The sequence below is a fragment of the Acomys minous genome, assembly GCF_964271855.1.
Source record: "Acomys minous genome assembly, chromosome: 9".
Classification (NCBI taxonomy): Eukaryota; Metazoa; Chordata; class Mammalia; order Rodentia; family Muridae; genus Acomys; species Acomys minous.
This window is the reverse complement of record NC_140490.1, coordinates 77,735,790-77,760,398: the sequence shown is the minus strand read 5'-3', so window position 1 is coordinate 77,760,398 and position 24,609 is coordinate 77,735,790. Positions and strand designations below refer to the sequence as shown.

General features: G+C 43.6%; 1 protein-coding gene across 1 annotated transcript in view; it reads left to right on the top strand.

The window, feature by feature from the left end:
• HEATR1 (HEAT repeat containing 1) overlaps positions 1-24,159 on the top strand; it is a 41,036-nt gene extending 16,877 nt beyond the window's left edge. The window contains exons 19-46 of the mRNA XM_084796678.1: positions 998-1,181; positions 1,322-1,458; positions 2,131-2,323; positions 5,169-5,338; positions 5,699-5,857; positions 7,405-7,647; positions 8,052-8,183; positions 9,304-9,407; positions 9,554-9,697; positions 10,259-10,377; positions 10,469-10,590; positions 11,301-11,429; positions 12,536-12,766; positions 13,441-13,567; positions 14,033-14,193; positions 15,366-15,412; positions 15,741-15,864; positions 16,629-16,769; positions 17,457-17,749; positions 18,271-18,421; positions 19,276-19,434; positions 19,575-19,709; positions 19,851-19,955; positions 20,034-20,202; positions 20,669-20,823; positions 21,411-21,569; positions 22,994-23,102; positions 23,853-24,159. Of these exons, the coding sequence (XP_084652804.1) occupies positions 998-1,181; positions 1,322-1,458; positions 2,131-2,323; positions 5,169-5,338; positions 5,699-5,857; positions 7,405-7,647; positions 8,052-8,183; positions 9,304-9,407; positions 9,554-9,697; positions 10,259-10,377; positions 10,469-10,590; positions 11,301-11,429; positions 12,536-12,766; positions 13,441-13,567; positions 14,033-14,193; positions 15,366-15,412; positions 15,741-15,864; positions 16,629-16,769; positions 17,457-17,749; positions 18,271-18,421; positions 19,276-19,434; positions 19,575-19,709; positions 19,851-19,955; positions 20,034-20,202; positions 20,669-20,823; positions 21,411-21,569; positions 22,994-23,102; positions 23,853-23,941 (4,191 nt within the window). The 3' untranslated portion in view covers positions 23,942-24,159. The remainder of the gene's footprint in view (positions 1-997; positions 1,182-1,321; positions 1,459-2,130; positions 2,324-5,168; positions 5,339-5,698; positions 5,858-7,404; positions 7,648-8,051; positions 8,184-9,303; positions 9,408-9,553; positions 9,698-10,258; positions 10,378-10,468; positions 10,591-11,300; positions 11,430-12,535; positions 12,767-13,440; positions 13,568-14,032; positions 14,194-15,365; positions 15,413-15,740; positions 15,865-16,628; positions 16,770-17,456; positions 17,750-18,270; positions 18,422-19,275; positions 19,435-19,574; positions 19,710-19,850; positions 19,956-20,033; positions 20,203-20,668; positions 20,824-21,410; positions 21,570-22,993; positions 23,103-23,852) is intronic.
• The last annotated feature ends 450 nt before the right edge of the window (positions 24,160-24,609 follow it).

The window sequence follows — 24,609 nt, the reverse complement described above, 5'->3', positions numbered from 1 at the left end:
GAGTGAGGAGCAGTTGGTTTCACACAGAGCATCTCATGCTTTTGCAGGAAGTTACTCGAATTACAGGTCCCGAGGTTGGAATGTTTTATGTCATAACAGACTCTGCTCCTCACTGTTTCTGTTAGGTCGCCATCAAGGTTTCACTCATAACTACTCTGATAGGGACAAACTCACTTCCAGAGGTAGTGCTTGAACAGAACTTGTTCGAGTATTTATTGAAAGAATATCCTGAATATTTAATATTTAGATATTTAAAATATTCCAATTGGTCTGGATGTCTCTGGCCCACTATTGTCTCAGACAGTGTTACTAAAGGTCAAATCTCCATTTAAAACCTAGTGCCTCATTTTGCGATAATAAGATTATTTTAATACCTGCTGTTTGCTACAATATTGTTCTTTTATTTATTTTTCTAAACTTCAAAGGGTTGCTCATTACAGAATTGGCTAAGTGAATTATACTTTCTCATATTTACATATACTCACAGAACTTTTATGAATTCTGGTTGTAGCTAAAATAATGTGAACTTTATAATTTATTTATTTATTTTTGGTTTTTTGAGATGAGGTTTCTCTTGTAGTCCTGGCTGCCCTGTCCTGTGCTCATTTTGTAGACCAAGCTGGCCTCATGAGTGCTGGGATTAAAGGCATAGGCCACCTCACCAGCTGAACTTTATTTAAAAAGTGAGCTCCTCTTAATGTCTGCCTGTCTTTTGTGAGGTGCAGTAACTGGAGCTTTACTTGTCCTCAGTGCTAGCAGTATAGAGCAACTATGTTTTATTCAGTGTTGGCAGAAGGTTGTTGGACATTCCTCTGTTAATGCCCTTTCTGAGGGCTGTGTCTTTCCAGCTGTGGTAGCATGTCCATTCACACACCCAACAGTCTGTTGCTAGTCGATTCCTTACTGGAGTATGCACATCTTTGACAGTTTCCTGATAGAGCACATGTTTGGAGCGACTTTCGGGATGTGCTAGTTTCTGTTTCCATTGATGTTTCAGGAAATCCCCTCAGAGTGGCACCTGGAATTGATGTTGAACAGAGGATTGCCAGAGGAGCTGTGGGTGCACTATGTACAGCAGCTCCACAGTGCCCAGAGGGTTGCTATGGAGGATTCCGTTTTACTTGTCTTTTCCCTGAAATGTTTTATTTTTGCACTGAAGGCTCCAAAATCTTTTCCTACAGGTAAGGCATGGTCATGAATTTTTTAATGTGATGCAACACTGAGTTCTTAACTCCGTAGTTCACCTTCACTTGAATGAAAAGCTGCCCGGCATGCTTCTGTAGGTGTACCCATTGCTTCTCTTTGTCACATGTCCCTACAGGTGCTACCTGGTGGAATCCTGAGCAGATGGATGGCGACAGCAGACACTACCTGCACTTGCTCATTGGCCTCTTTGAAATGCTGCTTGAGGTTTCTGACACCATGCATTTCAGGGTTCTGATGAGCCTTATAATAAAGGTACTCGCTCCTCATAGGCACTTCTGCTGTAGGTAGTGTAGGTTACTTGACTACTGCAGTTCTATTAATACAGTATGTTTTGCAGCAGTGAAGAGTGTGTACTGATAAACACACCCTCTACAGCAGTGCAGTAATCACAGCCAGGCAGCATGTTGAGTGAGAAGAGCACTGCAGGCATCCCTGCTGATGGGCTATTGTGTTTAAGAATCAAAATACCCCGATGTGTGTTTGAAAAGTCATCTATAGATGAGAAAACTGGCTGAATGTTCAAAGATGATATTCAAGAAATAGAGTCACTCATGAAACTTCTCTGGGCTTTATTGCGCTCGTGTTGCAAGCAATGTCCTCTTGTCCATGTCTGACTTCTCTCTCCATGGCAGTCAGCATTGTTGCTCTTGCCACTCGTCAAGGGCTCTCAGTGATGCGCCCCGGTCCCACTCTTGCCTTGGTTTTTAGTTATGTCCCTGCAGAATTATAGTGAGCTTTCTTGAATCTCATACTTCAGTGACAGCCTTCCTAAGTGGTTAAAGTTCCAAGTATTAAAAGAGTGATTCAATAAGGCATGTGTCCTTAACTCTCTCCTATATTGTTATTGTACATTAATGAAAAGATCTGGCACCGCTTATCTGAGAAAGTACTAGACTTCACTTTGTTTCGCTTTCTTTTGATTAGGTACATCTACAAGATGTTCTTCAGCTGTTCAAATTCTTTTGTGTTCTGTGGACCTATGGTTCTAGCCTTTCGAATCCACTAAACTGCACTGTGAAGTCTCAGCTGCAGACTCAAGCTCTTTACATAGGCCCTGTGATGCTTGCTTCTCAGAACACACAGGATAAACAAAAGCTAGCATCCACTGCATCTCCAGGTATGGCAGGTCACGTTTAATATCTTAAATAGTACATTAGAGACATCTTACTATATGAGGAAGTGTAACACATAATCTTGCATTGATTGTATAGAGAACATAACTTCAAGCCCCATGATGACTTAAATTCAATCCTGGGAAGAGAGAACTGGCCCCTGAAAGTGGTTCTGACTTCTGCACTCACCACCACATCACAGTGGTGACTGCACCTCCACCACGTACACATACAGAAAAATATCTTTATTTTTATTTACTTCTAAAAATGTAATTTAAAAATTAGCAACAACAAAAAGCCAGGTGTGGTGGCGCATGCCCTTAATTCTAGCACTTGGGAGGCAGTGGCAGATGGATCTCTGAGTTCAAGGCCATCAAGGTCTATATAGTAAGTTTGAGGGTAGCCAGGGCTACCCAGAGAAGGCATTTATACTTTGTCTTGTTTCTTTTTTGGATTTTCGAGACAGGGTTTCTCTGTGTAGCCTTGGCTGTCTTGGACTCTATTTGTAGACCAGGCTGGCCTCTGAACTCACAGCAATCCGCCTGCCTCTCCCTCCCAAGTGCTGGGATTAAGGCGTGCGCCACCGCGCCCAGCGTTATACTTTGTCTATAAATCAGTATTTCAGCTGTGCAGTTTGCCATTACTTTTCCATCCACTGAGGCAGTATATTGTAATGTAGGTCGCTCTCCACAATCAGCAGAAGTAAGGAACTTCACTTTTCCCTCGTGTTGCTATACAGCAGGCGTCCTTCTGCTCTCACTCATGTGTGATCAGTCTCTTCCCTGCATAAGTACTTCCAAACGAACGTCTGCTGTCTAGACCTGGCCCAGAGCTTCATAGAGTTCTGGGGAAATGGACTTGTTCCATTTCAAAGCTTAAGTACTGACAGTAGAGTCTTGGGTCCTCAGGAAAAGGCGTCTTAGGAATGCACCAGTCCTCAAAGGTCCACACTGGGTCTGTGGTGTGCTTATAGACGTGTCTGTCTATGACGAGTCCAAGGAAAGGCTGGCAACTTTTTATTTTGTCCTTTGTTTGAAACGAGCTCTGTATCACTCGGGCTGTCATAGAACTCACCATGTGGCCCAGGCTTGTCTCACACCCACCCACAACAGTGTTCCCGTGTCTTGGCCTCCTAAGAGCAAAGATGATAGGTTATGAGTGACCACAACCAGCCCGGTTTTAGCATAGTTACAAAAATTTTCCCCAGCATGTAACGTGAAAGGAATTAAGATAACTTTTTATCCCAAATACATGTTTGTTTATTGAAACAGGGTTCCACTGTGTAGCCCTGGCTGGCCTGGCACTTGATGTGGTAAAAGAAGCTGACCTTGAAACTCACTGCAGTCTTCCTGCCCTCAGCATGAGAACGTTAGGATCAGGGGCCAAGCCAGTGCCTGACTGATGCATCTCTTGTAAACCCATTGTGGCTGGTGTCACAAAGAGATGCATCTAATAGACCTCTGAAGCTCTCCTGTCCATGCTGTTGAATAGGACAGGAGGTAAAGTGCGTAGTATCCAGATTTGTTCTTTAAACCCAGCATAGCACCAGAAGTTTACAAAGCTTACGTGTGGGGCAACAAAAGTGTGAGCCCTCAGTCTGACGGATGCTCTGTAAGAGCCCTGCATATAGGAGATGTCTGCCAGATAGCATTTATATTAAAATACAACATTGGCTTAATAAACAAAACTGTTGAATGAGAAACCTCATATAATATCCAAAAGTCCGAAAAGGTATTAGACAAAACCAAGACATGCCTCTTGTTCAAGAGGCAACAAAATGAAGGTAATGCAAAAACATTCCTCAACTCAAAGCTAGCAGTTTCGCTGCATAAGTGAGGTGAGGGACCGCTCTTACTATATTCACTGCTGTGAAATTGCTGGTAAATTGCAGATGTGTGCAGAATGAGTGGATGGAGCTGATATCCTCCGGGTCTGGAGTGCTTTTGTGGGTGTTAAATAGGAGAGTAGGCTAACCATTAGAAATCCTATCTTTATTCCTTGTACAAAAATTCCACCTAAAACGCAGACGCAACACAAAACTTAGCTGGTGTTAGAAGAAGACAGAATACATATAATCTCTCTATAAATACAGAGATTGATATTTTCTGAATGAGTTTTCAGGGTGGGCAGTATCTTACCCAACTGAAGACAGTAACTTGGGTTATTTTGCAACCTTATTTCAAAAAAGGAAACAACAAAAACCCAAACCAACAACACTAGAAGAAAAAAAAAGAGAGAGAGAGAGATTATAAGATTTCTGCACTAAAAATAAAATCAAGTGTCAGTCAGGGAGCCAGGTTTGATTGGTTAATGCCTGTAATCCTGGCACCTATGAAGTAGAGAGAGAAGGAATCTGAAGTTCAGGGCTAGCCCAGGCTACATAGTGAGACTGTCTCAAAACAACTCCACACCAGTGAGTAGTGAAACATTTGCAGAGCACCCATAGTGAATTCAGATACCTTCCCGGTGCTCTTAGTGCAGGAATAGATCTGAGAACTGATGCAGCATTGATCTGACGTCACGTAGCCTTGACTAGCACAAGTTAGGATACATGGGTGCTTGCTGAAGAACATGCAGCTGGAGGTGGATGTCAGTTGACAGAGAGTAGATGTTCTGGGCTCGTTTTGAGGAACCATGGCCCACATTTTTCTGACGTGATTAAACAGTGAACAGTTTTCAGAAGAGGGAGCCTTTTGTGTGTGTGATGGTCAGGGTGGGGGTAGTGCTAGGGACAGTAGCCTGGGTGTTGGTCAGGTCAGATGCATGCTCCCAGCCCCAGAAGGAAGCCTACCTCTGTGTACCCGTGACACTAACTGGGGCTCACTGATGTCATTTCCCCTTTGGTTTCAGTGGTGATATCTCTGCTCGTCAATCTGGGAAGCCCTATCAAGGAAGTCCGCAGAGCTTCTGTTCAGGGTCTGCAGGTCCTCAGCAGAGTGGCCTCCAAGTTTCAGCTGCTGATAGCCCACCTGGTTCCTAAGTCAGAGGAGATCACATCAGATGCTACCTATGTGGTTCAGGTAGACTGCTGTCAAAGAAGGTTGAGATGGGAGGGCCTGTAGAGCAGGGGCAGTTTCCCTTCCTGTCCTTGTAGGGCTTGTGGTGAACCAGGCCACCAATGTATTGTGTTGGCATCTGCCATTTTTTTAAAGGTCATATGCCGTGTTTCAATTCTGCATGAAAGAGTAATGTCCAACCTTCCATTGTGAGCTAACTGTTGGATACTGATAGTCTTTCCAGTTGAGACTTTATTTGAAGAGAAATTAAAAAGTGTAAGAAATGTCGTCATTTGGAAAAGAATCTTCCGTAATTAGAGCATTTAGTCATAAAAGTTCCTTTTCCCCTTCATAATACAATTTTCTTTCTTTCTGGTAATCTAGGATTTGGCTACGTTGTTTGATGAACTACAGAGAGAAGAGCAACAGAAATTGCATCCGAAGCTGTCTGAAACCCTGAGAAGCCTTCTTCACTGCTTGTATGGCTGCCCATCTCACATTGCGAAAGACTTGATGAAAGTGCTTCAAGATGTGAACAGTGAGGTATGGCCGATGCCACAGAACGCGGTGCACTCTGTCCCATATGACTTTCCTGAGGAGAAACTTTCATGTGTGTGAAGGAGCAGCTGTGTGCTCTCAGGAGGAGAATGTTCTTCTCAATTTGGAAGGAAGAATTATAGGGGAAAGAAGGAAACAGGATGCAAAAAGCACACATCACAAATGTCCATTCATTTTCTTTTTAATCAGATCTAAAGTTTATTCAATTTTGTGAACTTATTTACAACCAGAAATGACATTCAAAATGGATGCTGTGAAGCTTCACATTCATTAAATATTACTTTTAGTATTGAATATAAGTCCATTCATTTTCAAATTAAGTATGTTCTTTCCCATCAGCTGGATTTTACATAGGTTTTGATTTGTGCCCATTTTTCTTTTGTTATTGTTGTTGTTTTGTTTTTGTTTTTTTTTTCTAGACAGGGCTTCTCTGTTGTATCCTTGTCTGTCCTGGACTCACTTTGTAGACCAGGCTGGCCTCAAACTCACAGAGATCTGCCTGCCTCTGCCTCCTTGAGTGCCGGGATTACAGGCATGCGCCACTGCACCCGGCTTTGTGTGCATTTTTCAAAGAGAAATCCTCTACATAGAAATATGTTTGAAGCCTCTGAAATTGGATTTTTTTTTTTCATTTATAAAATATTTGGGTACATGTATTTTTCTGGAGTGAAGCCCATGATGCAGAGGAAATGTCTGCTCCAACTAGCAGTGTTTTCAGTCCCTTTCTCCCACTGCCTTGAATGCCCATGCTCCCCATTGCTCTTGACTTACTTCAGACTCAGAAAATTAAATGGGTAAAAATTAATTGATTATATTTTTTCAGTTATTATCCCTGAGTTATCATTGGTGTCATTTACAAGTTGACAAAATTTTTATATAAAAGAGTAGATAGTAAATATGGTCCATATTGTGGTCCATACTCCTGTCTGTGAAGTTCATGTCTTCTGGAAATGTTCGACAGAAAATTATGTCTCCAAAAAACAGGCAGGGTTTTTTTCCTGCTCCGTATTTCCTAAAAAGTACAGCATTATTATAATAATTAACTGTTAAGAGGTGATTTTTGGAAAGCTGAGGCTAGATTATATGCACACGTGCCATGTTATATGAGGGCTTGAATATAGGCAGTACTCTGCAAATACCAAGCAACAACTCTTGGGCTGCGTGGACCATCTGTCTTTGCAGCTGCTCACATCTGGCACTCTTAGGAAAGCAGCCTCAGGGTATGTAAAAAGATGATTATGATTGTCGTCAATGGACATGTGAAAAATATAGGACATCACTAGTTTTGTCAGATAAGCCATGATTTGCTGACCTATGGCTCAATTATTAAAGCTTTCACATACCTCATTTGAATTAATATTACTTATCATACCAAATTAGAAATGGTGGTTGAGGGAAATGCTAAACTATTGCTATACTCACACCTTAGTTTGTATTTTCTGTCCTCAGAATATCTTCAGCTTCTGTAGAGAATTTAGGGCACTGTCAGGTGATGAGTGTCAGTTGCTGCCAGTAACCCTCTCTGTCTTCAGACGGTGCTTGCCCAGCTGTTGCCTATGGTGGACCAACTCCTAGAGAAGGTGGAGAAGGAGCCCGCAGCTGTCCTGAAAGATGAGGCCATTGTTCTGCATCTCACACTGGGAAAGTACAATGAGCATTCAGCTTCCCTCTTACAGAAAGACCCAAAGAGTCTAGACCTCTTTATAAAAGCCATGCACACAACGAAGGAGCTTCACCCAGGAATGCCAACCACTCAGATCACTGCTCTTGAAAAGGTCAGTGGCTTCCTCCAAAACCCAACCCTCATCAAGCCTGTAGAGTTGTAAGTTATTAATGCGTGAATGTGCTTTTAAAGGCACAGATACATTTTACCTGCTATACAGAAAGAATTGCATTTAAAAGCTGGTGAGATGACTCCACAGGCAAAGGTGCTTGCCGCACACACCTGACACTTTGAGTGTGATCCCACAACCCCTGGTGAAAGTTGTTCTTCCCCTGAAGTTCTTCTCTAACCCACATGTGTGTGCATACATGCATCCCACACACAATAATAAGTACCCCCCCTCCCCTCCCCTTTTTAAACATTGCATTTTAAATAGGAAAAGTAAAGCAGAGTTGTCACGTGGTGAGGGAAGGTGTGGGTAAGCACGTGTGCTGATCCTGGGTTTTCTGCTCCTAGATTACAAAGCCATTCTTTGCAGCTATATCAGATGGGAAGGTTCAGCAGAAGCTTCTGTGCGTGTTGTTCGACTTGTTGGTAAACTGCAAAAGCTCACAATGTGTTCAGACAGTGGGCAGTGTTTTTAAAGGGGTGAGTTGCAAACTTTGTAATTTGTAATGTTCAGTCTTTTCCAGTTGACAAAGTATATAACTACCGTACATTTTACACTGTTCCATTGTGGTCGGATTTCACTATTAACAAGACTTAGAAAACTATGTACTAGAGAGGTACAAAAACCCAAACTGTATATCCTTCAGCAATTTTTATTTTGCATTTTTGAATTAATTCTTTAAATTTTTCATACATTATATACAATGCATCTTAATTATATCTACCTACTTCTCTTGCCTCCACCCACCCCCTGCCAGTATATCTTCTTTCCAGCTTCAAGCTCTAATTTTAAAAAGAAACATTCCACTAAGTCCAACTAGTGCTGCCCATATGTAAATGAGTTTTGGTTCATACACTGAAGGGCATAGGCTGCCTTCCAGTTATACCCTTGGCTCACAAACCATCAGCTATCAATAGCTCTTCAGCCAGGAATGGGGGCCTCAGGAGCTCCTTCCCCATGCTGAAATTTTTGGTTTTTTTAAGGCAGGGTTTCTCTGTATAACAGAGCCCTACCTGCAATCTGTATACCAGTCTGGCCTCGGACTCACAGCAATTTGCCTGCCTCTCTGCCATCCCAACCCCACCCCCAGTGCTGGGATTACAGGCATGGACTACCACACCTGGCACATGCTGAAAGCATAGTGTGCAGACAGCCACAGCTGCTGTGAGTTCATGTGTGTAACAGCCTTGCCATGTCAAGAGGACAGCATTTCATAGCATTCTTCTCCATCTTTCTGGTCTTAGATTATTTCTGCCCACTCTACCACAATGTTCCCTGAGCCTTGTTTGGTATAGGGCAGGTCAGTTATAGATGTCCCATCTGTGGCTGAACATTCACAGTCACTTACTTATTCTCAGTATTTTGAATGGTTAGTAGTCCTACATAATGCCTAAGACATCGTTAGTGGTGTTTGTATTTGGGGATTGGGCAGGCTTCCAGTTGCATAATGACATGAAAGTGGGCTGAAATGTTTTCATTGACCTGTGTGACCCTGTTTACGGCAATAATGCTTTTATCTTATTTTAAAGTTGATAATTACATTACAGCCATTGCTGTTATCAGTGGATTACATCACTAGCCATTCCCTCAATATTTCAGATTTCTGTCGATGCTGAACAAGTCAGAATAGAACTGGAGCCACGAGATAAAGCCAAGTCTTTGGGTACAATTCAGCAAACAAGAAGGCAGAAAATGCAACAGAAGTAAGAGTTACGAACACACCATGGAGCCTGCTCTCATTCCTCAGGCTCTGACTGCTGTGGTTATGGTTTCTAGATACCCACCAGTTTTGCATAAGCAGGCATAATGGTGTTTGCATTTTCATCTTTTTGTCCTCTCTGTTTTCCAGAAAATCACAAGATGTAGAATCTGTCCAAGAAGCTGAGGGCTCTTACTGGCAGAGAGTCACCCTCATCCTGGAGTTACTGCAGCACAAAAAGAAGCTCAGAGGCCCTCAGATCCTGATTCCAACTCTCTTCACCTTGCTGTCAAGGTAATGTCACTTGCATTTGGCCGGTGAGATAATAGGGGGTTAAAAAGTTACCTGTGCTGATTTGAGGATACTCCTCCTGTTCAGGTCATCTGTCCAATAAAGGAAGTACTGTAGTTGAAGTACTAAAGAATGGTTTCTGACCCCCACTACCAGTGTCCTAAGCTGACTTCCTCCTGTGTTGTGTAGTAGCTGCCCTCATTGCTCTGCCTGCTTTCCTACTTAACTTTCAGTGACATATCTGCGCCACCAGCATTGTACTTTAAGGGTGCTGTGTGACACCTGCTATATTTAGTAAATTATTAGAAAGCATAGCTGTAGAGTTTGCCATTGCATTGAGGAGGGTTCTGTCATTAGAAAAGTAAAGTAGTTTTCTACGTTGTTAGAACATTTCAAGTAGGTTAGTGGAAAATCCATAGAGAGGAAAAAACTAGAATTAGAAATCTCATAAACTATGTTTAACAATAGTATATTCTTTATTCCTTATTGAATAAGTTCCTGACAGTAGTTATCAATGTGAGTGGATTAACATAGACATTCCAATTCTCTCCTGGGTTCCTGAAGGTGTTTAGAACCTTTGTCATCGGAGCAGGGGAACATGGAATACACTAAGCAATTAATTCTGAGTTGTTTGCTCAACATCTGCCAAAAGCTCTCCCCAGATGGAGGCAGAATACCTAAAGGTATGTGCTTGGTGGAAAGAAAGGGCAGAAGATCTACAGCTTGGCACATGAGAATATCATCTACTTAGACTTTCCCCTTCCCCCACTGTAGATGTTGTAGATGAGGAGAAGTTCAATGTAGAACTCATAGTGCAGTGTATCCGCCTCTCAGAGATGCCGCAGACTCACCACCATGCCCTTCTGCTTTTGGGTACTGTTGCTGGAATATTTCCGGTAAGTGAAAGATGTGAGTGGCTATTTCAGGTCTTTTTGTCTGTGGAAATGCATTAGTATGTACTAATCTAAATTCATTAGGCAGAGGGTTGGGGCTCAGTGGTAGAGCTTTGGCCTGGCAGATGCAATACCCTGCAATTGATTCCCAGTGTTGGGGGAGGTGGGGAAGGAGGAGAAGGAGAAGCAGCTTCAGTTAGTAAAGTAATGAAACTCTCTAAGTGAGACAATGTGTGGTTAGCCCTTCATACAGTATCTGACGCCTGGCAACTATCCAGGAAGGTTAGCCTGCCAGTCCCCAGAAGATCCTAAACACACAAGACCAAAAAGAAAAAAAAATTGAGTGTGACTATCATTCATGGAAGTGACATCCACCCCAGAGCTTCTAGCCACTGTAGTGGGTACAGGGTGTGTCTTGTCATCTTGATGCCACAGCCTCCCAGTCACGGGTGGTGCTGCTTATCTCCTTGTGTTTTTCTGCCATTTGGCCATTTGTAGATTTGGAAACTTATCTGCCCATTGTTGTTTGTTTTCATTTCTGGTGGTATAGGACTTTAACCTTAAGGCCTTGTGTGTTCTAAGCAGGGGCTCCCTCCCTAGCCCCAGCCCCTTGCCTGTTCTCGAAGAAAGAATATTGTTTTTTATTAGTAATTTTAAAACAAATCTTTAATATTTGAAATAGAAAAAATGGTGACAATTTTACTTTATTTCAGGATAAAGTTCTTCACAATATCATGTCTATTTTTACATTCATGGGAGCCAATGTCATGCGCCTGGATGATGCTTACAGTTTTCAAGTTATTAGCAAGACAGTGAAGATGGTCATCCCAGCACTTATTCAGGTAAGCTATTCGGATGCCACCATCATTGTTATTCCTTTTAATTTTACAGTTTTCATGTAAATGCCAGTTTGGAAACACTCAGATTCTCCTTTGTCCTGAATTTTACAGTTTTGAAGCAAATGGGTTTACAAATTTAATTACATTTTCATATTGACTGTCTGTTTCATAATTTGATAATGAACTTCTTAAATTAGGAATACAATAAAGAAAAATAAGAGAAAGGAACTTTTAAAGCTACAATGTCAAATTCTTTAGCATGCAATTTAACACAAGTTTTCTAAGCATGGTCTGTATCAATAGGAAACAAATATGGGAAGTGAAAAGTAGCTTCAAGCATAAAAGGCTGGTTACCCGTAATCCCCACTTGTGGATGTCATTTGTCATGTTTTGTCTGTTCTGGGAAATATATTCACACTGTCTCCTTTTAATTCTGAGGGTTAAGTTGGTGTTTCCTGAGTTTAATAAATTAGCAGCTATAGGACATTTGCCTAAAGTGTGTTTCTGTGTGTGTGTGCATACATTATGTGCCAAAGGAATAAGTAAATACCAAAGAGATGAGGATAAGGAGACATTTACATGATCTAGCATAACCAGAAAAATTCCTAAGAAACAGGTTTGAGCCAATAAAAGGGAGGGCATGATTTGTATAGACATATGACAGAGCCATCTGTAGCATGGGAAAGAACATGTGCACAGTGTGAGTGAAGAGGACGAAGCAAGTCACCAGGATTAGAGAGCGCTGGGAGCAAGTCTTTCGGTTCTTTAATCCATTCCAGAGTGTAATGAGCTGAGCTTTGCTCTAGAAGCAGCAGGGAGCTATTGGCTTTCTCTCTGCTCTTCTTGCTTAGATTCTGCCCAGGTGAGGACGCTGTGCCTCTGTCTGCCGTTCCCCACCTCCTGTTGTTGTCCTGTATGTGTGCACCTTGTTTCTTACAGGCAGTAACTCCAGGAGCCAGAGCTAGCACCTTAATGCTGTATTTGCCTGAGAGCCATGTAGCACCTTAGATAAAGTAGACACTGAGTTTTCATTAAGAGGACTAATCCCTCTGCAAGCTGGTATTGAGGATTATTTGTGCTTATTCGAGTTCCTGCTTGATCTTTTGCAGTCTGATAATGGAGACTCTGTAGAAGTCACTAGAAATGTTGAAGAGATTGTGGTGAAAATCATTGGTGTATTCGTGGATGCACTTCCACACGTGCCAGAGCATAGGCGCCTGCCCATCCTTGTTCAACTTGTTGACACGTTAGGTGCAGAAAAATTCCTATGGATCCTCCTCATCTTGGTTTTTGAACAGTATGTCACTAAAACAGTGGTGATGGCTGCCTATGGAGAAAAGGTCAGAATATCGGGTGGGCTGGTAAGAAGGAATGGAGTGATGTCATACAGGTTTTGAGATGCCTTTCAGCTCAAGCTCTGCTTAGTGTGCATTATCTGACAGTACTTGCCCAGCAGCTTTTTCAAGGTTTCCTGGGGGTTTTTTGTTTTTGTTTTTTAAGCTTTCAGAATGTGTAGACCCAGAACATCTTTAAATAGCAACAAAACATCTTCTAAGGGCCCTTGACCTTTCCTAACCAAAAAAAAAAGAAAAGAAAGAAAGAAAGGAATCTGAAGCCCCACCAGTGGTTCTGGGTTAAGCCCAGCAAAGGTGGGCATTGAAACAGTGCCTTTAGGAGCTGCCTGTGGAGACTGTACAAGGGAGGACTGGCCATTTGTTTGGATGGGCCAGAGCTTACCAACAAAAGCTGACAGGGCCTGGGAGCGGACAGATCCTTCTTGTACCTCAGTCATGCAGTGAAGTTCCTCTGATGGCGTGCTGCATGGTGTCCTGGGCTCCTGGCTCCGTTCTTTGAATAGCTGTTTCACTGAAGAAATTCACAAATTTCACGTCCGGTGACAGCTATAGAGAGAAGCATGTATTGCTAAAGGATGTGTTCTGGGTGTGTCCTAAGTTTATGCTTACTAATGTGCTTGCTAGGCAGTTTTGTCACCTTTCCCCTTCTTCCCAAACAGGATGCGATTTTAGAGGCAGATACTGAGTTCTGGATTTCAGTCTGCTGTGAATTCAGTGTCCAGCATCAGACCCAGAGCTTGATAAATATCCTCCAGTACCTGCAAAGGCTGCCAGAGGAAAAGGAAGGTAAGCCCAGGCCAGCTGTCAGTCACCATCCAGTCTGAAAGCCGAGGTGGAGCAGAAGTGGGCAAAGCAGTTCTCAGACCTCTAGTGCATCCATAAAAGAGGAACCATGGATTTTAGGTGGTCCACCAGAGACCCCTGACCGCTGTACCTCTTAACACTCTGTTAGCTGTATCTGGGCTTCAGCCCGCAGGAACTCAGTCCAGAGCTAGATTATCTGATTGTCTCAACTTTCTCATTCTGTTGTATTTTCCGCTTTGACTGACCTACTCTTCTCAGGCCTGTGGGGCGGCTGCTTGCTTGGTAAATTGTTCCCATCACTCACTACTTGCCGAAGAAAGGTTTGGGTCCTAGCTGAGCACAGTTCTCTCTGAGACGCATCCTGCTCACATGCTCTTCCTGAAAGTTCATTGTGCAAATCATTTGTTCAAGATGAATAAAGTTGTCTGTTTTGTTACTGTCTTTCAGAAGCCATTCCCAAGACAGTGTCTAGTAAGAGTGAAGTTCAAGATGAAATGTTGGCAGTTTTTAAGGTGGACACTCACACAAGCAAACAGCTTCGGCATTTTAAGTATTTGTCAGTGTCCTTCATGGCCCAACTCCTTGCTTCTAATCATTTCCTCAAAAAGGTGATGTGTTCTTTAAGTGTGTTTATGATAAAAGGGGATCTTGCTTTTGCTGAAAACAGTGTTTTAGACTCACAAAAAAATAGCTTGGCAATTGTCTTGTGAAAATGTCAGACATGCTTTGAAAGATAATGCAACCGGCAGTACAGTCCACCATGTGGACCTGCTGGGACACTATCCACCAGAGTGAGCCCCAGTAACCTCATTCTCAGGCATATAGACCCAGTGGAGGCACGTGCACATGCACACCACCAGTCGTTTCCAGGCAAATGGAAGGTAGCATTACTCATGCCAGCCCCAAAGGGCTAACAAACCAAGTGTCTGCCAGTCAAGTGGATAAATGACCTGCTTCGCAGGGAATATGATGAACAACACAGCCCCCTGATGAAGCTCCCATAGGAAACTGGCTTATGTCATGGATAAAGTGTTGGCACCTCTCCAAAAGAGAGAGCAGAGGGGCCTTCTATGCAAGAAAAGAATGAAGAGTGAGAATCAGGAAAAAAGAAGACCAGCAGTCTCAGACCTATCATTTGCTCTGCAGCTCCCTGGTTATCTCAGTACACCAGCTGTCTTACTGTTACAGAATGTTACTATTATTTTTTAATTGTGTGGAATTTTTTTATAAGCAATACAATACAAATAAGGTACTGAAAGAGAATTTATGAGAAATTTTTCAGGGCTTCTTTGTGTACCCCTGGCTCCCTTGGAACTTGTTTTGTAGACCAGGCTGGCCTTGAACTCAGAGATCACCTGCCTCTGCCTCCCGAGTATTAGGATTAAAGGTGTGTACCACCACCACCCCACTAATTTCCAGGACCTTAAAAGGGGGACAAAAGAATACTTGAAAAACAAATACAGCGTTCATTCATATGAAGACACACTGTTGGGTTGTTTTCATGATGCTTGGCTTTCATACCCTGTAGGAGCTCACAGATCAGGCTTTCATAAAAGCAGCACTGCTCACCACTATCTCTCTGAATCATGCTGTGCTGTACACATACTGTAAACCCAGTTTAGTGGCTGCAGCCAGTGAGGGTGATCTCAGCCTAACTAAACTGTAATGTCAGAGAAGTTTCAGGAGCAGGATTGTGGGAATAGTCTTGTTTCTTTAACCCACATTAGATGACTCATCATCAGTGTCCATACTGTTCTCACGGAGCTTCTTTAATTTGTAGGTGGTTGAAAGTGGTGGTCCTAAGGTCTTACACGGCCTTGAACAGAGGTATGTTTATTCTTTTTTTTACTTTTTGGGAATAATTCCAACTTTGAAAGGAGCTGGAAAAACGTAACATACACACAGTCTGGCTACATTCCCTGCTGCTTTGTCATTCTCACTGCAGACATTTTTATTTCAACTTGAAAATAAATCTGTCAAGTGTGTTTCTTTGCCCTGAGTACTTTGCTCCAGGCCAGATGAAGATTCTCTGGACTGGTTATCCAAGCAGAGGATAAGCAGCAATGCTCCCTCCTCTCTTTTCTCTCCTGTAACTTCTGAAGTAACTCTGAAATACTTCACTAAGTTGACTTTTCTGAGTGTGCCTCTGTTTAAGGTTGCTTGAAACAGTTCTCGGCTACATTAACACAGTTGCACAGTCCATGGAAAAGAATGCAGACAAACTGACTGTGAAGTTTTGGCGAGCCCTGCTCAGCAAAGCTTACGACATGCTAGATAAGGTAGGCTTTCATTTTCGCTTTAGTTACCATGTTTGGTATTAGTTTTATATCACTGTAAAATTGTTTCACTTTAACAATCCACCTAGCAATTTTTCATAATATGAAAAAGGTCGAAGTTTGTCTTGTTCAATCAAGCCTCTTACTGTCCAGAAACAAACTTGGGGGTGGGGGGAGTGTTTGTTTACCAATGATGAGAATGTGTGCCTCAATTAATCTGATGAACTTAATAGTTGACCATGTCTATATAATGTTCTGCTTCGTTGAAGTGGATAATATAAAAGGCCGGTTAGATGTTATAGATACATGAGTGGCCTTGAAATTAGGCCATGGCCTATAATAGCTTCCTTCCTTCAGTGTTAGGTTTTTTGGTTTTAATTGGGATTAGTAGCAACTACCTGAGAGCCTATGTAAGAATTATGTGAGAGAGCATATATGAAAAAGTCTGATATCTCAGGGTTTATAATAAACAAGAGTCTGAGCTTGCCATGGTGATTTGTGGTTCATACCTATAGTTGCAGCACTCAAATCTGAGTTCAAGGCCAACCTGGGCTACATAGCTTTGCTTTCTGCCAAAATAATAAATCTGTCTTATGGAGTTGATTCTTTTCTTTTTTCCCTTTTGTGTTAAATGCTCCCTTCTTTCGGGGCAGAGTTAGGCAGATCACTGTGAGTTCGAGGACAGCCAAGGCTATACAGAGAAACCTTGTCTCAAAAAAACAAAACGAAACAAACAAAAAAAAAACTGTTCATTTCTTTATATATAGGTCAATGCCTTGCTGCCCACAGAAACATTCATCTCTGTGATTAGAGGGCTGGTAGGCAATCCCCTGCCATCTGTCCGTAGGAAAGCTCTGGATCTTTTGAATAACAAGCTACAGCATAACACATTCTGGAAGAAGAAAATGGTAAGTGAGGACCCTCTTGCAAACCCCTATGTCTCCCTTTGCTTGCTACAGAGCTGCTTTCGCTCCCCAACAGTTCTCAGGTACACCGTCTCCAGCAGAGGGATTATTATCCGTGTTGGCATACTGTGGATGTGTGAGAAACAGGTTGTTGGTTCTTACACTATAGATGTATATAGAATTCACCTGAGGATAAATTCGGCCCAATGTACTGCTTGCTGTGGCCCATGCAGCCCTTAGCTAAAGCGTATTTTGGTCTCTCCTCACTGGGATACTGTGTGGATCGGAAGTTGATCATATGCATTTGCTTATGTAGAGAAGGCAGATGGGCTAGGTGTAGTGGCCCTTAGGAGACCATGACAAGAAGTTCTCAAGTGCAAGCCATGTCCAGACTGCATAGTGAGCTGGAGGTCAGTCTGGACAGGTTAGTGAGACCCTATCTCAAAAGTCAAAATCATGGGCTAGGGCTACAGCTCCATGGTAGAACACTTGTTTAACATGATCAAGGCCCTACCCAACTTCTCTACACTAGGGACTAGGGAGAAACAGCTGCTTGAAAGTAGTTGTGTGGCTTGAGACTCAGCCTGCATTTCCGATTAGATCAGACAGACCCAAGCAGAGGAGATGGGAATGGAGACTGGCCCTCTTTATAGCTCTGATCGTTGGTCATTTGGGCTGCCTTTTCTTCAGGTTCAGCGCTTTCTAAAACTGGTTCCAATCCTTCTGGCCATTGTGCAACATAAGAAAAAGGAGGCAGAAGATGAGCAAGCCATTAACAGACAGACAGCGCTGTACACCCTAAAACTCCTATGCAAGAATTTTGGAGCACAGAACCGAGAGCCTTTCATACCAGTTCTGATCACTGCAGTAAAGCTGATAGCACCGGAGAAAAAGGAGGAGAAAAACGTCCTGGGAAGCGCCCTGCTATGCATAGCAGAGGTGACCTCCACTCTGGAAGCACTGGCCATCCCTCAGCTACCCAGGTACCTTGGAACAAGAGCCACTACAGCAAGAGAAGGAGACTGCCTTGGGGACTTTTGGCTTCTTGAATAGAAAGTAAATGAAAGTAGAAGTGTGAAAGAATTGATCTTTTCCTTGCACTGGAAAATACACCATTGCTGTGACCTTCAGACATGGTATAATTCCCAGTTGAGAAGCATGACCAGAGCAGCCTTCTGCCGCTGCAAAGGGAAGGAGGCTGGGTGCTCCTGACTCTGATATTGGCTTTGACCATAACCAAGTTGCTTACCTTAAAGCCCTGCCACCTGTAATCTGGGGACATACCCTACATCTCTTTTCACAGTTACCGTGTGTCAGCACTGTTCTACCAAGGACTTCTTGGTCCGTGTAATGTAAAGTGTGCAGACAGCATTCTTCACGTTGTGGGTTACAGTGTTGTGGCAAGCACACCTGGCTGAGAGTTCTTCCTGCCCCTGCTCCTCCCTTCTTCAGTGTTTGTCTGAGGCTTGCAGCCACTCTTAACACACTTGTTCCCTCTTGCCAGCCTGATGCCATCGCTGCTGTCAGCCATGAAGAGCACGAGTGAGTTGGTTCACAGTGAGGTCGGCCTGCTCAGTGCCCTGGCCGCCCTGCACAAAGTTGTTGAGACTCTCCCACACTTCATCAGTCCCTATCTGGAAGGACTTGTGATGCAGGTGGGCTTTGGTCAACTATGACTTGCTGCCCGGGGTGTGAAGGGAAACAGTTTTACCCATTCAGTCCTCTTACTGGCTCTTGATTTATTATTGTTTGACAGATATGATTCTTGTTTCTGAACAGAGGTGTTTTTGTTTGTTAACCATGCTTTTTTTTTTCTTCCATTGTCCCTTCTGCTTCATTGTAGAACTAGCAGGCAAGAATCCCTTTTTTAGTAGTATGGCTCTGTTTTTCAGCTGTGTCGCATTTACTGCTTTATTTTCTTTAGATTTGGGGGTAGGCAGGTAGAGTTGGCTATAGTTGTTTTGCTTTTGGAAACTAGTGTAGCTGTGGTTTTGATAGGAACGCTTCCTTACCTGTGAGGTGTTGCATATAGAGGACTCCCTCACTTACAGGCTGCCTGTCAGCACACTGTAGGCAAGTGGCATTTTTGACTGAAGTACCATGAATGTCAGCCCCTTGTTGACAAGGTTACTACTATCTGGCATGTGAATGTTTGCCATTTGTGGAGCTGAATCTTGACTGCCATGATGCTGCTGACATCACCTGACTGCAGCTAGCCAGCTAGGGGCTAGGCTGATAGAATCTTCAACTGTTTTTAGCTACGAAGCACCTGAGTTGTAGGAAAATCATCAGGCTGAGAGCCTTTTGTGTTTCTACACTTGTTCACCCTCTTCATTGGCTTCCAGTTAGGAGAAGCATCTACCCAGTTTTATCTGCAGTTAGTCAATTTACTCTAAAGAGTTCTGTGCTCTGGCATTTGAGCTGACTGCATGCCTTCACCAAGCCTTCTATGCGTGTGGTTGTCGGCACAGCCCAGCACCCTCAGTCACTGTTTTTCATGTACCTGCAGGTGATTCACCTAGAAAAAATTACTAGAGAAATGGGTTCTGCCTCACAAGCTAACATCCGCCTGACGTCTCTTCAAAAGACCCTGGCCACCGGGCTGTCACCTCGAGTCCTACTACCAGCCATAAGCAAGACTTTCAAGCAGATCCAAAAGAACTGGAAGGTGAGGTCATGTTGGCTGTGGACTTTGGAGAGGGAAGGTGGTACTGAAATGTGGAGTGACAATAGCATCATTCACTTCCTGTGAGAATGTTTGAGCTCCAAAACAAAGCAAACTGATATTCTCTGCTTCATTCATGGTAGAATCACATGGGCCCGTTTATGAGCATCTTGCAAGAGCACATCGGGGTGATGAAGAAGGAAGAGCTCTTGTCTCACCAATCTCAGCTGACCACCTTTTTCCTGGAAGCCCTGGACTTCCGGGCACAGCACTCAGAGGTGAGCTGGTCCCCAATCCCCATGCCCTAAAGCTGTCATCTCCCTTTCTTTGCAAGATCCAGATTTTAAAAATAGCTGTGTGGCATTTGTCCTTGCCTAAGCATTTAATCCATGCTGTCTAATTAGTTCCTTCATTTTCAGGATGATCTAGAGGAAGTTGGAAAAACAGAAAATCATATCATTGACTGTCTAGTGGCCATGGTGGTAAAGCTCTCTGAGGTCACATTCAGACCTCTCTTCTTCAAGGTGAGGCTTCCTTCCTGCATCTGCTCACTGTAAGTGGCAGGATGAGTAGATGACGTCACTGTTCTCTTGTGATTGTAGCTGTTTGATTGGGCCAAGACAGAAGATGCTCCGAAGGACAGGCTGTTGACATTTTACAATCTAGCCAACTGCATTGCTGAGAAGTTGAAAGGCCTTTTTACTCTGTTTGCTGGCCACTTGGTGAAACCTTTTGCAGACACCTTGAACCAAGTAAACATCTCCAAAACAGGTTGGTAGCTGCTTTGGGCCAGTCCACTGACACAACAATTAGTATGAGGCCTAGAGCTCAGAAAAGACTTCCACGATCTTGGGCTTTTCTGCTAAGGATGATGAATTTTTACTTCGCTGTATCCTCTGTTAGAACAAGGAATAATCAGTTGACACAGGAGAAAGGACAGAGTGGACGTTGTTACTCATTAGTAGAGTGCTTCCCTGATATAGGAGAGGCAGTGGGTTCAATTCCCGGGTTTAAATTGGTCTATCCTCTGCTAGTAAGCAGCTGAAGTGACTGAACTTGCCTAACTAAGCACCACAGTCTTAGCTCTGAAGGCGAGCCACATCTCAGAGAGACCGTTGTTCGGTGTTCCACTGCTTACAGTTTCCAGGTCAGACCCGCAGTCTCTTCTGGTGTAATTGTGGCAGTCTATACGCCCAGGACTTAGTGTTTACCACTTGTACTCTTTCCCTGCATACAGATGAAGCATTTTTTGACTCCGAACATGATCCTGAAAAGTGCTGCTTGTTGTTGCAGTTTATCTTGAACTGCTTATACAAGATCTTCCTTTTTGACACCCAGAACTTCTTGAGTAGAGAGAGAGCAGAAGCCTTGATGATGCCCCTGGTGGATCAGGTAACCCACTGGATGGCCTTCTGCCTCTGAAGCCTCCTGGATCAGTCTTTGCATTTCTTATGTATGCTGCATGGTAGCTTGCAAGGCTTTTGGATAAGTTATTTTTTAGGGGAGGGGTCCTTCATTAAAAAGCTATTCAAAAATTGATTTTTTTTTCACGGGTATGACTTGTCTTCATTGTGGAGTTCATTGAGTTTTACTTGGGATTTATTCAAAAGGAAAGAGATAAGATCTTACTGTCAGCTTATCCATTGAAAAGAAAGAGTGTTAACTATTGTCAACTAAGCCTCAGTGGACATGGTACCCCCACAGGAAAGTCCGTACATACACACATACACACATGCATGCGCATGCGCGCACACACACACACACCAGGTCTTCTGGCAGGAAAGCTTGATTCTAAGAACTTTTGCAGCTACTTGAACTCCAGGGGGGAGAGATTGGCCCTAGAGACAAGATTAGGGTGGGAAGACCCTACTTTTTGAGCCCGCTGATGTTATAAAAGATGATAAAATACACATTAGGGATGTGCTCGGGCACAAAGAAAATGTGCCTGTCACTGACAGCCCATGTGCCTCTCTTCCTAGCTGGAAAATAGGCTTGGAGGAGAAGAGTGGTTTCAAGAACGGGTGACAAAGCACCTAGTACCCTGCATCGCACAGTTCTCCGTGGCCATGGCAGATGACTCCATGTGGAAACCCCTCAACTACCAGATTCTGCTAAAGACAAGAGATTCCTCCCCTAAGGTAAAGCTGCATTCCCCTTGGCTGTGGCCTGAATGCCTACCTATAGTCAGGATGTCAGCCCTGGGGCACTGATGGGAGAGTCTGGCCCTGGGTCTGCACTACTAGAGGTCTGGTCTACTGTATAATATAGAATTCTAGCCCTTCTAAAGAATTCCTGGGCTGGGGAGATGGCTCAGTCAATGAAGTACTTGTGCAAGCACATGACCAAAGTTTGATCCCCAGAACCCACATAAAAAGCCAGCATGCTGGGCACTGGAGAGGTAGCTCAGCAGTTGGGAGCATTGGCTGCTCTTCCAGAGGACTGAGGTTAGATTCCCAGCAGCGACGTGACAGCTCACAGCTGATTATGGCGCCAGTTGCAGTGGATCCAACAACCTTACCCAGACATACATGCAGGCAAAACACCACTGCACATAAATGTAAATAAATTATTTTAGCCAGTATTCTGGGGTGTATCTGTAAAAATAAAAGACTGGCTGAAAAATTTAAGGTGGTGGCACCCAAGGAACAACACTTGAAATTAGCCTTTGGCCTTCAGATACATATGCACACAAATCTACCACACACAAATACAATAAAGAATTCCTTATTTCTTCTGCAGGCTTTTATAAATAGTTCTATTTCCCAGTCCCCTCAGTATGGTAGGCAAAAGCATTGAAATACTTTTCCTCTAAGTCTCAAATAGTAAAAACTCCAGATCACTCCTTGATTTTCAAGGTCACTGTGCCCTGGAGTGGTTCTGGTGTGCACAGAACACTGCTTTAGTCAGAGCAGAAATAAGTACTGTGGTACCTTGAATGACGTTAACATTCCTTACCTGGAACTTTCTAGCAGTTTTATTCATAAATCATTACCTCAGACTGTCATATGAGAGCCTCACTGGGTAAACAGCCCAAAGCAGACTTCAGTAGGACCATTCAATTGATTATATTTATTAGTTGAAAGCAATAAAGCTGTCTGTCATAGGTTTTGTTTTGTTTTACATTTATGTATTAGGTGGGGCATGTGCCTGTTGGGGTGCATGTGTGGGGTCAGAGGACAACTCTGAAGAGTCATTTCCCTCTTTCCCCCAACATGTGCATCTGAGGATTGAACTCAGGCCACTAGGCTTGGTGGCAGCACCTTACTTATTGGCTCTTGCTTTGTTTGTTTGTTTGTCTTGTAAAGAAAATACCATAATTTTTCTCTTCACATTTTAAAGAGCTGCAGTGCTAGAACAGTTTGAAAATCACGGATTTGTAGACTATCGTTATTCTAAATGGCTACAAAATGTGTTAATCTGTGGAGGACCTTGAGTGAGCACAGCGAGGGTGTAAAATAGCATTCAGTGTGAAAAGAGCCATGCCCGGTCAGGTCAGGTCTTCAGACATGAACAGCATGAGGGACAATGAACCAGTTTAATTCTTGATGTCTGTTCCTTCCAGGTGCGGTTTGCAGCCTTGATTGCTGTCTTAGCTCTGGCTGAGAAGCTGAGGGAGAATTACATTGTTCTTCTTCCAGAGTCCATTCCTTTTCTAGCAGAATTGATGGAAGGTAAGTCTGAAGCTAATAAACAGTGATGCAGAATCCCGTGGCCATGGGCTCTCTGAGACAGGTTTGCATATTGAGTCCTTTCTCTTCATGCTCAGTTCTGGTAGGCTGGGCACAAGTCAGGAAGCTGTCACCTCAGTCACCAAGAGCAGCCTGCAGTATGTTGCTGGCATCTCCCCAGCAGTTGGACTGCTCATTGTTTATGAAATGATGTCAGATATCTACGTGAGTCATCGTCTGTGCCATTAAGAGCACATCAGTTGTCCACTTGCGTGACAAGCTATTCTCGTTGGTGCTGATACAATCTCACTCAGTACTTACACCTAAGAAACAAGAGGCTTGGTAACAGCACTGAGCAGCAGGTGGGAGTACAGCTCTTCATTGGCATGCCTTTACATTATACCACCTAACACCCTTCATATTAACTGGGGACAGTGAGGAAGGAGAGGTACTTCTGTATCTAACTGGCTCTGTGCATCTGGCCAGAAGCACATGGCCTCTTATGCCCAGTGTCTGGTAAGGCCTGGGAGAGCTCCTGGAGCAAAGGGTCCCTCTGGAGCTTGGATTGGAATGTATGATCCCTTTCTTATGGCTTGGTCCTCTTTAGCAGCCAAGAAAAGAATATGCCTGGGGGTTGGGGGGGGGTAGTGAGAGAACGCCTCAGGTCACAGCCTGCTAGGTGCTTCCTGTACCTGTCAGAGTGCCGGGAATTAAGCTGTCAGGTCCACCTGTGATTCTGGTTTTTGTTGTTAGACGAATGTGAAGAAGTGGAGCATCAGTGCCAGAAGACCATCCAGCAACTGGAGGCCCTGCTGGGGGAGCCACTGCAGAGCTACTTTTGAAGCAGAAAGCGAATCCACCCACTGCCTTATTCTCTGTTAAGAGTTCAGACTTATGTTTTAATTGGGGGTGTGGTGCCATGTTACTTTTGGTGCTTTTACATCTGCCGATATGTATGTTTTTATAAAATTCCTGCCTGTCTGGGCTGCCACAGAGGCCTCTGTCTCCTGCCTTTTGTACAGAGTTGCTCAGAAGTAAATAGACGGTGTTTTTACACAAATCGTCTGGTATTTGTCTTTGAGACAGGTATGTTCAATTTCAGTACCTGAGGCCTAGTGCTTCCCTGAAACACAAGCTGTCACTGTTCCTTGTGCCTCCTCATGGTGTGGTGTGTGGGGAAAGTACTTCTACCCACAGGAGTGAGTGGTCTCAAGAAAATGGCACCATGTGGCAGCAGTCAAGAAGGTTTTTGGCAACAGCCACTTGGGCTTTTGCTTTTCGTCTAGGGTAGACTGACAGTTCCTTGATGCACCTGGACTCAGGGCTGTGCTTGTCTCTGTTCCTCTTCCTGTGTGAAGGGGGAGGGATATGCTGCTTGGGAAATAGCCCACACCAGACTGACAGACAGCAGGTAGGCAGGATAGCAATGCTAGTGATGGTTTTGAGGTTCTGTTACAGTGAGCTGAAAATGAAAACTCAAACAGAATCAAACCCATTTGCCTTCAGTATC